Source organism: Pristiophorus japonicus, chromosome 1, assembly GCF_044704955.1.
Source record: "Pristiophorus japonicus isolate sPriJap1 chromosome 1, sPriJap1.hap1, whole genome shotgun sequence".
Lineage (NCBI taxonomy): Eukaryota > Metazoa > Chordata > Chondrichthyes > Pristiophoridae > Pristiophorus > Pristiophorus japonicus.
In genome coordinates this window covers 533214415-533229574 of record NC_091977.1, presented here as the reverse complement: position 1 = coordinate 533229574, position 15160 = coordinate 533214415, and the positions used below count along the sequence as shown (strand labels likewise).

Sequence of the window (15160 nt, the reverse complement as noted above, 5' to 3'; positions counted from 1 at the left end):
CTGTGGAAGCAAGTGACACATTCTCACCACTCTCTGGTAAAGAGGTTTCTCCTGAATTCCCCATTGGACTTATTAGTGACTGTCTTATACTGATAGTCCCTAGTTCTGGTCTCACCCACACGTGGAAATATCTTCTCTACATCTACCCTATCAAACACTTTCAGGATCTTAATTCTATAGATATGTGAAGAGAATAAGATTAGTGAAGACAAACGTAGGTCCCTTGCAGTCAGAATCAGGTGAATTTATAATGGGGAACAAAGAAATAGAAGACCAATTGAACAAATATTTTGGATCTGTCTTCACGAAGGAAGACACAAATAACCTTCCGGAAATACTAGGGGACCGAGGGACTAGTGAGAAGGAGGAACTGAAAGAAATCCTTATTAGTTAGGAAATTGTATTAGGGAAATTGATGGTATTGAAGGCCAAAAATCCCCAAGGCCTGATAGTCTGCATCCCAGAGTACTTAAGGAAGTGGCCCTAGAAATAGTGGATGCATTGGTGGTCATTTTCCAACAGTCTATCGACTCTGGATCAATTCCTATGGACTCGAGGGTAGCTAATGTAGCACCACTTTTAAAAAAAGGAGGGAGAGAGAAAACGGGTAATTATAGACCGGTTAGCCTGACATCAGTAGTGGGGAAAATGTTGGAATCAATTATTAAAGATGAAATAGCAGCGCATTTGGAAAGCAGTGACAGGATCGGTGCAAGTCAGCATGGATTTATGAAAGGGAAATCATGCTTGATAAATCTTCTAGAATTCTTTGAGGATGTAACTAGTAGAGTGGACAAGGGAAAACCAGTGGATGTTGGTATTTGGACTTTCAAAAGGCTTTTGACAAGGGCCCACTCAAGAGATTGGTGTGCAAAATTAAAGCACATGGTATTGGGTGTAATGTACTGACGTGGATAGAGAACTGGTTGGCAGACAGGAAGCAGAGAGTTGGGATAAACAGGTCCTTTTCAGAATGGCAGGCAGTGACTAGTGGGGTGCCGCAGGGCTCAGTGCTGGGACCCCAGCTATTTACAATATACATCAATGATTTAGATGAAGGAATTGAAGGTAATATCTTCAAGTTTTCAGATGACACTAAGCTGGGTGGCGGTGTGAGCTGTGAGGAGGATGCTAAGAGGCTGCAGGGTGACTTGGACAGGTTAGGTGAGTGGGCAAATGCATGGCAGATGCAGTATAATGTGGATAAATGTGAGGTTATTCACTTTGATGGCAAAAACATGAAGACAGAATATTATCTGAATGGTGGCAGATTAGGAAAAGGGGACCTGGGTGCAACAAGACCTGGGTGTCATGGTACATCAGTCATTGAAAGTTGGCATGCAGGTACATCAGGTGGTGAAGAAGGCAAATGGTATGTTGGCCTTCATTGATAAGGAATTTGAGTATAGGAGCAGGGAGGTCTTATTGCAGTTGTACAGGGCCTTAGTGAGGCCTCACCTGAAATATTGTGTTCAGTTTTGGTTTCCTAATCAGAGGAAGGACGTTCTTGCTATTGAGGGAGTGCATCGAAGGTTCTCCAGACTGATTCCCGGGATGGCAGGACTGACATAGTGGAGAGACTGGATTGACTGGGCCTGTATTCACTGGAGTTTAGAAGAATGAGAGGGGATCTCATAGAAACGTATAAAATTCTGACGAGATTGGACAGGTTAGATGCAGGAAAAATGTTCCCGATGTTGGGGAAGGCCAGAACCAGGAGTCACAGTCTAAGGATAAGGGGTAATCCATTGAGGACCGAGATGAGGAGAAACTTCTTCACTCAAAGAGTTGTTAACCTGTGGAATTCTCTACCGCCGAGTGTTGTTGATGCCAGTTCGTTAGATATATTCAAGAGGGAGTTAGATATGGCCCTTACGGCTAAGGGGATCAAGGGGCATGGAGAGAAAGCAGGAGTGGGGTACTGAGGTGAATGATCAGCCATGATCTTATTGAATGGTGGTGCAGGCTCGAAGGGCTGAATGGCCTACTCCTGCACCTATTTTCTATGTTTCTATGTTAAAGACCTCTGTTAGGTCACCCGTCAACCTTCTCTTTTCTACAGAAACGATCCCCTGCCTGAACAGGTGGGTTACAGCGCTACCCCTTATCACTGAAAACTGTGCGTTTAAGGAGAGGCTAGATAAACACATGAGGAAGAAAGGAATAGAAGGATTTGACGATAGGGTGAGATAAAGAGGGGTGGGAGGAGGCTTGTGTGGAGCATACACACCGGCACGGACCTGTTGGGCCCAATGGCCTCTTTCTGTGCGGTAAGATGGAACATGGAAATTAATGGTCAATCATCTCTTTGCGAACCGTTTAAAGGTGACATTCTCCAGTCATGTTTTTTTACCCCTCTCAAGCTGTGCAAGTGTAAATCAGCAAAGGATATTGTGGAGGAAGCAAATCCTGAATTCATTAAAAGTGAGGCGAGGGATCTCACAATCAAAGGAAAATATTGGACAAGTTAATTAAACTAAAGGAGGGCAAGATGCTAGGACCATATTATGTGCTATAGTGCAGAAGTTATGCTGCAGCTGTACAAAACCCTGGTTAGACCACATCTGGAGCACTGTGAGCAGTTGTGGGCACCACACCTTAGGAAGGATATATTGGCCTATGAATTCCATGTAGAGAGAGGTCCTGCGGGAAGAACGAAGGAAGGAGTATGTTTGAGTTTGTGAGTTTGTGTCTCCTCAAGATCCTACAAATCCCCTGGGAGGACAGACGCACCAACGTCAGTGTTCTCGATCAGGCCAACATCCCCAGCATCGAAGCACTGACCAGCTCCGTTGGGCGGGCCTGACACGAGACTCCCAAAGCAAGCGCTCGACTCGGAACTCCTACACGGCAAGTGAGCCCCAGGTGGGCATAGGAAATGTTTCAAGGACACTTTCAAAGTCTCCCTGATAAAATGCAACATCCCCACCGACACCTGAAGTCCCTGGCCAAAGACCGCCCTAAGTGGTAACACATCACTTGCTACGAATACTTTGTTAGATACATATACAGCTGTTTGGGGTTCGCCCGCTACTTTGGGCTTGCTGTACAACACACCCGACCCCGTGTGATAACACATCACTTGTTACAAGTACTTTGTCAGATACATATACAACCGGTTGGTGTTCTCCCGCTACTTTGGCTTGTTGTAAAGTACCCCCGACCCCATATGACAGTACATCATTGGCCGCGAAAGAACGCTTATTGGAATGTGGTGGTCTCCTGGCCTTCTCAGTGGCCGCCCCTTTACCTTTGCCCCAAACCCAGTCGTCTTCCTTGCTGGGCAACATATTTCTCTGTTCCGATGTGGTGCTCCCGTGGTCTGGACGCTCTCTCGTCCCGTGGTCTGGACGCACTCTTGTCCCGTAGTCTGGACGCATTCTCGTCCGTGTCAGTGATGCCGACTGCCGTGATCTTCCTCCCCAGGGATTTTGCCTCTGGCGTCGGGAAGACGCATTCGGATCGTTTCGGCCGGAGGCACACTCTGCATGGTCGACCTGGAGCCTCTTCCACGTCGCGGAGGTCGTCGGCTTTGGGTGGTGGGTACCGTGCCTGTACGGCTGCTCGGTTGATCTTCACCTCCTCATGGTCGTGATGAGCGGCCTGTGCCTCGGGTATTAGCACTTCGATGCCTGGTTCAGCTGAAGGTGGGGGTTTGCTCAGCCATTGAGAAGGGGAGACGTCGTTCGCCGGAGAAGGTACGCAGAGATCTTCCCAGTTCCATCAAAGCTTCCCCATCCACCTTCTACCAAGCAGCGTTGGCCCATTACCTGAAACAATCCACAGTGGTAAATCATGCACCGCTCCCTCATGGAATACTCTTATGTCCGCACTACCAATAACTGGTATCAGTTCCTTGGTGTAGGTGCGCAGCTTTGCCTGAATCGGGATCAGCTTGGGTCGCTGTGCTTTGTCGTCCCACAGCCTCTCGAATGCCTTCTGGCTCATAACTGATTGACTTGTCCCCGTGTCTAGTTCCATGCGGACTGGAGTGTTGTTAAGTTCAACTTTTAACATTATCGGAGGGCTTTTGGTGGTGAAGGTGTATATCCCATATACTTCCTCTTCATCATCAGGTTGAGTTGCCTCTCCTGCTCGTTCAGCGTGATCCTCACTGGATCGGTCGTCCTCTCCTGACTCTGCCACGTGGTGAGTCAGAGATAGTTTGCACATTCACTGGAGGTGCCCCATTGTTCCACAGCCCTTGCACACAGGGCTTGAATTGACATTGATGATCTCTATGACTGCCCCCGCAGTGCCAACATGGTGCTAATGGATACGTATTCACACCCACGGTGGACTCTGAGTCACTCTAGGCCTAGGTCTGGCCTCTGCAGGTGGGTCCTGCCCTGTACAGTTCTGCCTGCTGAAAACATTATTTTATGCACAGTACTTGCCAGTGAGCTTTGATTCTGTGAAGATATCTGTTTCGTGTTATCGCTGATGGATATGAAAGCTTGGGCTATCGTGATGGCGTTGCTCAAATCTAGGGATTCGGCAGACAGCAGTTTGAGAAGGATGACCTCGTGGCCAATTCCAAGCATGAAAAAGTCCCACAAGATTTCCCCCAAGGATCCTGCAAATTCACACTGTCCCGCAAAGCGTATTAGGTCGGCGACAAAACTCGCCACGTTCTGGCCCTCGGAGCGACGGTGCGTGTAAAAGCCGTACCTGGCCATCAGGGTGCTCTCCTTCGGCTTGAAGTGTTCTCCAACCAGCATACACAGTTCTGTGTAAGTCTTGTCCCTTGATTTGACCGCGCCTTCCCCTTTAAGGAAGGCCACACGCAGCTTCCCGCCGGGGCAGAGCTGTAGGGGGCACCGACCGGCGATTTCCCGCGCCGGGCGGAGAGGAGTCACCGCCGAGAGGAAGGGGGTCGGCGCGTGCCCGGTGGGCGGCAGCACGGCGGCCCGGTAAACCCCGCCTTCCCGGCCCGGGGGGCAATGGAGAAAGATCCATCTGCCCCCGCTCGCTAAGGCCTAGCTGATTCATTACCACCTAATGGAGCTTGAGGAGGGGGTTAATTTAGGGCCCCGTTATCGCTTATTCCGTTGAGTCTGTCGAGGTTGTGTAACACAGCAGACTGTAATGCATTTGAGGTACAGCAGCCCCGAGAGCAGCGTGGAGGCGTACTACTTCAGGGAGCAGCGCGAGCTGGTGCAGGAGGGTGATGGCAGCGAAGAGTGACGTCATCGAGATCCAGGTCGGTGATTGGAGCGTGGGCAGGTACAGCAGGAGCGGCGAGAGATTGTAGAGGGACGTGATCGGGGCCCAGGAGAGGCGTGAGTTCGGGGCCCAGAAGAGGCGAGGGCCCAGGGGCAGCACGGGCCCAGCCCACACTGTGATATGTGCGCGCACTAGGTCTGTGCAGCAGAGCAGGTCTCCAGTCGTCCTGGTTAACCCTCGCCCCTGGACCAAGACCTCGCTCTGTCAAGCCCGTGTGGTGCTGGTGTGCAACGGCCACCCCACGTTAAAAAAATCCACCCACAGGCATCTTCCACCCTTCAACATGTAGTTCGGGATCTGGAATATTAGGTCCTTCATTGAAACACCTGTGAACTCATCCTTTTTGGCGTGAAAGCAAGTTATCCTCGATACAAGGGACTGTCTAAGATGAATGCATTTGGGGAGAGGCTAACAAGGAAAGGGAATACACATTAAATGGTAGGACACTGAGAAGTGTAGAGGAACAAAGGGACATTGGAGTGCAGGTTAACAGATCCCTGAAGGTATCATCATAGGCAATCCCTCAAAATCGAGGAAGACTTGCTTCCACTCTAAAAGTGAGTTCTCAGGTGACTGAACAGTCCAATACAGGAATTACAGTCTCTGTCACAGGTGGGACAGACAGTGGTTGAGGGAAAGGGTGGGTGGGGAGTCTGGTTTACCGCACGCTCCTTGCGCTTGGTTTCTGCATTCTCTCGGCGATGAGACTCGAGGTGCTCAGCGACCTCCCAGATGCACTTCCTCCACTTGGGGCGGTCTTTGGGGATCAGTGGGGATGTTGCACTTTATAAAGGAGGCTTTGAGGGTGTCCTTGAAATGTTTCCTCTGCCCACCTTGGGATCGCTTGCCGTGTATGAGTTCCGAGTAGAGCACTTGCTTTTGGAGTCTCGTGTCGGGCATGCAAACAATGTGGGCCGCCCAACGGAGCTGGTCGAGTGTGGTCAGTGCTTCGATGCTGGGGATGTGGGCCTGAATGAGGACACTAACGTTGGTGCACCTGGCCTCCCAGGGAATTTGCAGGATCTTACGGAGGTAACCCTGAAGGTAGCAGGCCAGGTGGATAAGGTGGCTAAGAAGGCATACGGAATGCTTGCCGAGGCATAGAATATAAGAGCAGGGAGGTTATTCTTGAACTGTATAAAATACTAGTTAGGCCACAGCTGGAGTACTGCATGCAGTTCTGGTCACTGCTTTACAGGAAAGATGTGATTGCACTAGAGTGGGTACAGAAGAGATTTACGAGGATGTTGCCTGGACTGGAGAATTTTTAACTATGAGGAAAGATTGGATAGGCTGGATTTGGTTTCTTTGGAACAGAGGAGGCTGAGGGGAGATTTAATTGAGGTGTATAAAATTATGAGAGGCCTAGATAGAGTGGATAGGAATGACCTATTCCCCTTGGCAGAGGGGTCAACAACCAGGGGGCATAAATTTAAAGTAATTGGTAGGAGATTTAGAGGAAATTTGAGGGAAATTTCTTCACCCAGAGGGTGGTGGGGGTCTGGAACTCACTGCCTGAAAGGGTGGTAGAGGCAGAAACCCTCACCACATTTAAAAAGTACTTGGATGTGCACCTGAAGTGCCGTAACCTGCAGGGCAACGGACCGAGAGCTGGAAAGTGGGATCGGGCTGGGTAGGTCTTGGTCGGCCGGAGCGGACACGATGGGCCGAAATGGCCTCCTTCCAAGTTGTAAATATCTATGATTCTATAAAGCATACACTGTATCTGTGTTGAAATATAAATGTAATCTTCTGTACTTTGTAGGCTTACCTAATCGGCTGCGTCTGGAACTGCTACAGGTACATCAATGGCAGGACTTCAGTAGATGTTTTAGTCTATGTCACCAATGACACTGCGGTAAGCATTATCATTGAGCCTAGGGCTTTCATTTCTGTTCAAGTTGCATTTTTTTTGTTCCTATCTGTTTTTCTCCTTGAGGGGAAGGTTTGCCTGATCACAACCGCCCCCCTTAGCTCGGATGGTGGATGAATGAACCACAACTTGGTGGGAGTCTGGAACTCACTGCCTGAAAGGATGGTAGAGGTAGAAACCCTCACCTCATTATTTTAAGGGAGAATTTAAGACAAGGGTTAATGTTATCACCTAATAGTTTCCGCTGCTTTAAATAATATCTTGCGTTTTACAATAAGTTCCACATCTAGTTTTAAACTTGATCGACTAAGCTCAGAGTGTTCCATCACACAGGGGCGTGACTACTTTCTACCGTATTATTGATCAATGTTCAGTCTAATCGTGCATGGACACAGCACAATAATGCTGGTACTGGCTGTCCCACAGGTATCGTGTATGTGTGATTTATTTAGAGCAACTGACCCACAAACGTTGTTTTAAACAATCTTCTGTTCTCCAGTTGATAAGCAAAGAATTCAGTCTTAATGTTATAATCACTTTATTTTTTCTACCTCTGCTATCTGAAAGTGGAGTATAATTTCTTCAGATTATGGCACAGTTTACAAGTAAAGTTTTGTCAGCTGTGGCTCAGTGGGTACCTTGCCTTTGGGTCAAGAAGGTCATGGGTTTAAGTCCCACTCCAGAAACTGAACACAAAGATCTAGGCTGACACTCCCAGTGCAGTGCTGAGGGAGCGCTGCACTGTCAGAGGTGCCGTCTTTCGGATGAGGCGTTAAACCGAGGCCCCGTCTGCTCTCTCAGGTGGATGTAAAAGATCCCATGGCACTATTTCGAAGAAGATCAGGGGAGTTATCCCCGGTGTCCCGGGCCCAATATTTATCCCTTAATTAACATCACTCATTATCTGGTCATTATCACATTGCAAATTGTGCACAAATTGGCTGCTGCGTTCCCTACATTACAACAGTGACTACATCCCAAAGTACTTTATTGGCTGTAAAGAGCTTTGGGGCATCCTGAGGTTGTGAAAGGCGCTATATAAATGGACTGACTATTTGTTCTGTCCTTCTGCGCTTGCGTCCTCTCGGGACTCTTCCCCCGATGCCTCCCGCCCAAAACCGTAACAGGAGCCGGAAGTGGGGGCCGCAATCAGTCCGACCACGTCGTTCCTCAGGAAAGAAGCAGGGCAGCGTGGAGAGAAGCGGCAGGGAGAGAGAGCATTGGGGGAGGGGAGGGAGGAGAGAGAGCCTGGGGGGGAAGGAGAGAGAGAGATAGAGAGAGAGCGAGAGAGAGAGAGAGAGAAAGAGAAAGAGCCGGTGGGTGGGGGGCAGGGAGTGAGAGACAGATGCTGGGGGGGGGGGGGTGCGGGGGACGGTGGAGGGAGAGAGAGGGAGAGAGAGAGAGCCGGGGAGGGGGCGGCAGGCGTGGGAAGAGAGAGACTTGGGGCGGGGGGGGGGGGAGGGAGAGCGAGAGCATGGGGGGAGGGGCGGTGGAGAGAGAGAGAGAGAGAGTCGGTGGGGGGGGCGGCGGGTATGGAGAGAGAGAGACTTGGAGGGGAAGGGGGGTTGGAGAGAAAGAGCCAGGGGGTGGGGAGGGGGGGGGAGAGAGAGCAAGCCTGGATTCGGAGGGAATGAGAGAGAGAGAGCATGGGGGGGGTGGTGCGGAGCAAGAGAGAGAGAGACACATGGGGGGGGGGTGGGAGCGAGAGAGCCATGGGGGGGGAAGAGAGACTAGATGGGGGAAGAGAGAGACACGGGGAGGGGGGATCGGAGGGGAGACGGATCATGTTCTTCCAACCCACTTTACACCCACACCTGATTTTTCGGAAAGCTCGGTGCGTGTGTTACAAGGGACATCGTTGGGGTGGATGAATTCCAGAGGTCACGACACTGTCACTATTCACTTCATACCCAATAAACCTGTTAACAATCCACACACAGTGCCCCATCTATGGCAGGGGGAGGGGAGATGGATGGGCGGGGGGGGTGGAGGCAGTACTTGCGCTGGGGTAATGGACCGGCCGAAACTTGGCGGTTTCGGGGAGATCTATCCTCTGTGGCTTCTGAAATCAAAATGGATTGAATTATAAATTGGAAAGTCACTCAGAACTTGGGCTGGGAAGTTCCAGTCACACATTCCAGAGCAACGTCAGGGTGTGGCTTATCCTCCGTGGACCAATCAGCAATAGATCAAGTGATATTGGAGAGCCAATCAGAGACAAGGTGGCCATTTTGGCAGTACAAATAGACACATCCCTATATAAATGCACATCCTTTTTTTTGCCACTTTCATTGTCTTTCTTTTCGTCACATAAATAATTTCTACAGAAGCCAAAATGTAAAGGTTTCATAAGACTTCAAGAGAAAAATTGCCTCATCAGCTACTTTAAAATGTTTAATGGATGCCTTCAGTGTTTGCTTTTAGGGCATATCTTAATAGCAGTTAATCTATATTAATCACAAGGTACAAGAAGTTAATTAGTTGCATGTGAGGCTGACAGAATCAAATGTAACGCACCTATCACGGAGTACGGGAACTATCTCAGCAGCTGTTTAGTCCATAATTAATTAACTTGCTAATAGCTATTTACATATTGTAGCTATCAGCATAATCCATGAACATAATTAACACAGTTTTGATTTCCGTATCTAATGAAGGATATCCTTGCCTTAGAGGCATTGCAATGAAGATTCACTGGATAGACTCCGAGATGAGAGGATTGTTCTATGAGGAGAGATTGTGTCGAATGAGCTGATACTCTCTGGAGTTTAGAAGAATGAGAGGTGATCTCACTGAAGCATATAAGATTCTGAGGGGCATTGACAGGGTAGATGCTGAGAGGCTGTCTCCCCTGGCTGGAGAGTCTAGAACCAGGGGTCATAGTCTTAGCCATTTAAGACCGAGGTGAGGAGGAATTTCTTCACTCACAGAAAGAAAGACTTAGTGTATTCACGACCACTGGACATCTTAAAGTGCTTTACAGCCAGTAAAGTACTTTTTGGAAGTGCAGTCACTGTTGTAATGTCGGAAACGCAGCAGCCAATTTGCACATTGCAAGCTCGCACAAACAGCAATGTGACAATGGCCAGATGATCTGCTTTTTAGTGAGGCTGATTGAGGGATAAATATTGGCCAGGACCTTGGGAATAACTTCCCTGCTCTGCTTCGAAATAGTGTCATGGGATCTTTTACATCCACCTGAGAGCGCTGCACTGTCGGAGGTGCCGTCTTTCGGATGAGAATGGGGCCTCGGTTTAACGTCTCATCCGAAAGACGGCACCTCCGACAGTGCAGCGCTCCCTCAGCACTGCACTGGAGTGTCAGCCTGGATTTGTGTGCTCAAGTCCCTGGAGTTGCTACCCACTGAGACACGGCTGACATACTGACAGAGGGTTGTGAATCTTTGGAATTATCTACCCCATGAGGGCTGTGGCTGCTGATTCGTTGAGTATATTCAAGGCCGAGATCGATAAATTTTTGGACTCGAGGGGAATCAAAGAATATGGGGATCGGGCGGGAAAGTGGAGTTGAGGTCGAAGATCAGCCGTGATCTTATTGAATGGCGGAGCAGGCTCGAGGGGCCATAGGGCCTACTCCTGGTCCTAATTCTTATATTCTCAGATTTATCAATATAATTATGAGCAAGCTCCTTTTAATATTGCGTTGCAGCATCAAAGCATGAATGAATGGTTGAATGTTATTGTGAGTAAAGAGAGAACTTGCATTGATAAAATAAACGTAACTAAATAATGTCCACCTCAGTAATCTTGCTAATTACTCAGGAAAGTGGCGCACGTTAAATTTGAGCTCCAGTCACTTACGTAGCAAACAAATCTCCTTAGAATCATAGAATGGCTAGAGCACAGAAGGAGCCAATTCAAGCCCGTGCCGGCTCTTTGAAAGAGTCCATTATTAAGGAATCAAAAGCAGGACATTTGGAAAAGCATAATACAGTCAGGCAGAGTCAGCATGGTTTTATGAAAGGGAAATCATGTTTGACAAATTTGCTGGCTTTCTTTGAGGATGTAATGAGCAGGGTGGATAAGGGGGAACCAGTGGATGTGGTGTATTTGGACTTCCAGAAGACATTCGATAACATAGAAACATAGAAAATAGGTGCAGGAGTAGGCCATTCGGCCCTTCGAGCCTGCACCACCATTCAATGAGATCATGGCTGATTATTCCCTCAGTACCCCTTTCCTGCTTTCTCTCCATACCCCTTGATCCCTTTAGCCGTAAGGGCCATATCTAACTCCCTCTTGAATATATCCAATGAACTGGCCTCAACAACTCTCTGCGGTAGGGAATTCCATAGGTTCTCTGAGTGGAGCTGAGTCTATGATCGGATCTTATTGAATGGTGGAGCAGGCTCGAGGGGCCAAATGGCCTACTCCTGCTCCTATTTCTTATGTTCTTATATTCACTTCAGCTAGTCCCACTCCCCCGCCTTTTCTCCGTAGCCCTGCAAATTTTTTGCTGCGTAAAAAACATTTTTTCTCATGTCGCCTTTGGTTCTTTTGCCAATCACCTTAAATCTGTGTCCTCTGGTGCTCGACCCTTCTGCCAATCTCTGTCTACTCTGTCCAGACCCCTCATGACTTTGAACACTCCTCTCAACCTTGCCTGCTCCAAGGAGAACAAGCCCAGCTTCTCCAGTCTGTCCATATAACTGAAGTCTCTCATTCCTGGAACCTTTCTCATCAATCTTTTCTACACCCTCTCTAAGGCCTTCACATCCTTCCTAAAGTGCGGTGCCCAGAATTGGACACAATACTCCAGTTAAGGCCTAAGCACCCCCTTTAGGATTGTACCCTTTAGTTTATATTGCCTTTCCTCATTCTTTCAACCAAAATGTATCACTTCGCAATTTTCTGCGTTAAATTTCATCTGCCACGAGTCCGCACATTCGATCAGCCTGTCTATGTCTTCTTGAAGTCTATCACCATCCTCCTCACTGTTCACCATAGTTTGCTGATTGTGGATAAATCAAATATATAGAAACACACTGGGAGAAAACTACAATCTGTTTTAATTAAACAAAAGTTTGGACATTCTTCCCCCGCCTCCCCCACCACAAACCCGTACTCCCAATCTCCATTTCAAGTCACATGACAACTGAGGGAGAACTTAGACAATTTAGGAATAGAATAGGCTTTTTCGGCAGCATCTCCGAAACCCGCGACCTCTACCACCTAGAAGGACAAGGGCAGCAGGCGCATGGGAACACCACCACCTCCACGTTCCCCTCCAAGTCACACACCATCCTGACTTGGAAATATATCGCCGTTCCTTCATCATCGCTGGGTCAAAATCCTGGAACTCCCTCCATAACAGCACTGTGGGAGCACCTTCACCACACGGACTGCAGCGGTTCAAGAAGGCGGCTCACCACCACCTTCTCAAGGGGCAATTAGGGATAGAAACATAGAAACATAGAAATTTACAGCGCAGAAGGAGGCCATTTCGGCCCATTGTGTCCGTGCCGGCCGACAAAGAGCCGCACGGCCCTCGGTCAGCAGCCCTGAAGGTTACATATAAACCTATGAACAATGTACAATGGCGGAAAGGTAAAGAGCACCCAGCCCAACCAGTCCACCCCACACAACTGCGACACCCCTTACACTGAAACATTCTACACTCCACCCCAACCGGAGCCATGGGATCTCCTGGGAGAGGCAAAAACCAGATAAAAAACCCAGGCAAATTGGGGATAGAATCTGGGAAAATTCCTCTCCGACCCATCCAGGCGATCGAAACTAGTCCGGGAGATCACCCTGGCCACATTCGATTCCCTGCAGTACTTACCATCGTATCTGCACCAGCCAACAAGAGGTTATCCAGTCTAATCCCAATTACCAGCTCTGGGTCCGTAACCCTGCATTACGGCACTTTAAGTGCCCATGGGCAATAAATGCTGGCCTTACCAGGAATGGAATGGGACCAAAAAATGTTGATTCTTTTGAGAAATATAATTGGCATCCAATAAATTGTTGGGAAGGCTAAGCATTACCTTTTACTTGAACCCTGCTCTCTTGCAACCTTCAGCAGTGCTTATAGTTTATTAATGAAACGCAACCTGGCCCTGTTCTTAATGAATTTACAAAAGCTCAAAGCGATAGTGTCTAAATGCAGCTTGTGTCTCACTCCGCCATGTGGATTAATACTTCAAACACATGTCTTTGGCCAGTGCCAAGCTGGCCGGGATCAATGAAAGAATTTGATACCCAGGAATTGAAGCACTTCTGTTGCCAAACACTTTAGCAGTCAAGTTAACCGCAGTGGCAAGCAGCGCCTTTTATTCCAGCTCGTGGTTTGGATAGGAAGATGAAGATGAATGGGTAAGTTTCCAGCCTCCCAAGGTTGCCTTCCAGTGGGTTGTGTGTTGAGAATTTTGAACGACGAGTTGCATTTTCCATCGGTGAAACAGATCAGCGTTCTCAAACCTTTTCAGTTGATGGACCCCTTTTCATAGGAACATAGGAACTGGAGGAGACCATTGAGCCCCTCGAGCCTGTTTCGCCATCTGATGAGATCATGGATGATCTGAGAACCTAACTCCATCTACCCGCCTTTGTCCCAATATCCCTTAATAGCTTTAAGAAATAGGTTAACAATTAACAAAAATCAATCAATCTCAGATTTAAAATTAACAATTGATCTAACATCAATTACCATTTGCGGAAGAGAGTTCCAAACCTCTACCACCCTTTGTGTGTAGAAGGGATTCCTAATTTCACTCCTGAAAGGTCTGGCTCTAATTTTTAGACTATGCCCCCGAGTCCTCGATTCCCCAACCAGCGGAAGTAGTTTCTCTCGATCTACTGTGAGTCCATGATCGGATCAGCCATGATCGTATTAAATGGCACAGCAGGCTTGAGGGGCCGTATGGCCTACTCCTACTCCTATTTCTTATGTTCTTATCTTCTTATGTACTCTATCTATTCCCCTTAATATCTTAAAAACTCCGATCAAATCACCCCTTAACCTTCTAACTTCTAGGGAATAAAACCTTAGTTTGTGTAATCTCTCCTCGTTACGTAACCCTTGAAGTCCGGGTATCATTCTGGTAAACCCACACTGCACTCCGTCCAAGGCCAATATATCCTTCCTGTTGTGTATATGTAAAGCATGCACTCCCATGTTCCGCCACCAGGGAGCTCATCCCCTGAAGTCCCAAGGGATCCCAGCATTCCTTGGGAGCACTGTATATAAGCCGGGGAAGTTGCAACCTGTTGCCTATGCTTCCAGGAGCTTGTCCAAGGCCGAGAGGGCCTACAGCATGATTGAGAAAGAGGCATTAGCATGTGTGTTCGGGGTAAAGAAAATGCATCAGTATCTGTTTGGCCTCAAATTTGAGCTGGGAACCGATCACAAGCCCCTCACATCCCTGTTCGCTGAACAAGGGGATAAATACTAATGCCTCAGCCCGCATACAAAGGTGGGCACTCACGCTATCAGCGTATAACTATACCATCCGCCACAGGCCGGGCACCGAGAACTGTGCGGATGCTCTCAGTCGGCTACCATTGCCCATCACGGGGGTGGAAATGGCGCAGCCTGCAAACTTGTTGATAGTGGCGCAGCCCGCAGACTTGTTAATGGTCAAGGAAGCGTTTGAAAATCATAAATCACCTGTCACGGCCCGCCAGATTAGGACTTGGACCAGCCAAGATCCTCTGCTGTCCCTATTAAAAAACTGTGTACTGCATGGGAGCTGGGCCAGCATCCCCGTTGAAATGCAAGAGCTAATCAAGCCGTTCCAGCGGCAAAAGGACGAGCTGTCCATTCAGGCAGACTGCCTGTTGTGCGGTAACTGCGTAGTGCAGGGAGACGTTCATCTCGGATCTCCACAGCACACACCCGGGTATAGTAACGATGAAAGCGATAGCCAGATCCCACGTGTGGTGGCCCAGTATCGACTCTGACTTAGAGTCCTGTGTACGGCAATGCAGCATGTGTGCTCAGTTAAGCAACGCGCCCAGAGAGGCACCACTAAGTTTGTGGTCCTGGTCCTCCAGACCATGGTCGAGGATCCATGTTGACTATGCGGGCCCGTTTCTC

The 15160-nt window shown here is 48.5% G+C and overlaps 1 protein-coding gene across 1 annotated transcript in view; it reads left to right on the top strand.

The window, feature by feature from the left end:
- Nucleotides 1-15160, top strand: part of laptm4b (lysosomal protein transmembrane 4 beta) — a 137119-nt gene that overhangs the window by 108058 nt on the left and 13901 nt on the right. The window contains exon 6 of the mRNA XM_070877029.1: nt 6992-7084. Coding sequence (XP_070733130.1) covers nt 6992-7084 — 93 coding nt within the window. The remainder of the gene's footprint in view (nt 1-6991; nt 7085-15160) is intronic.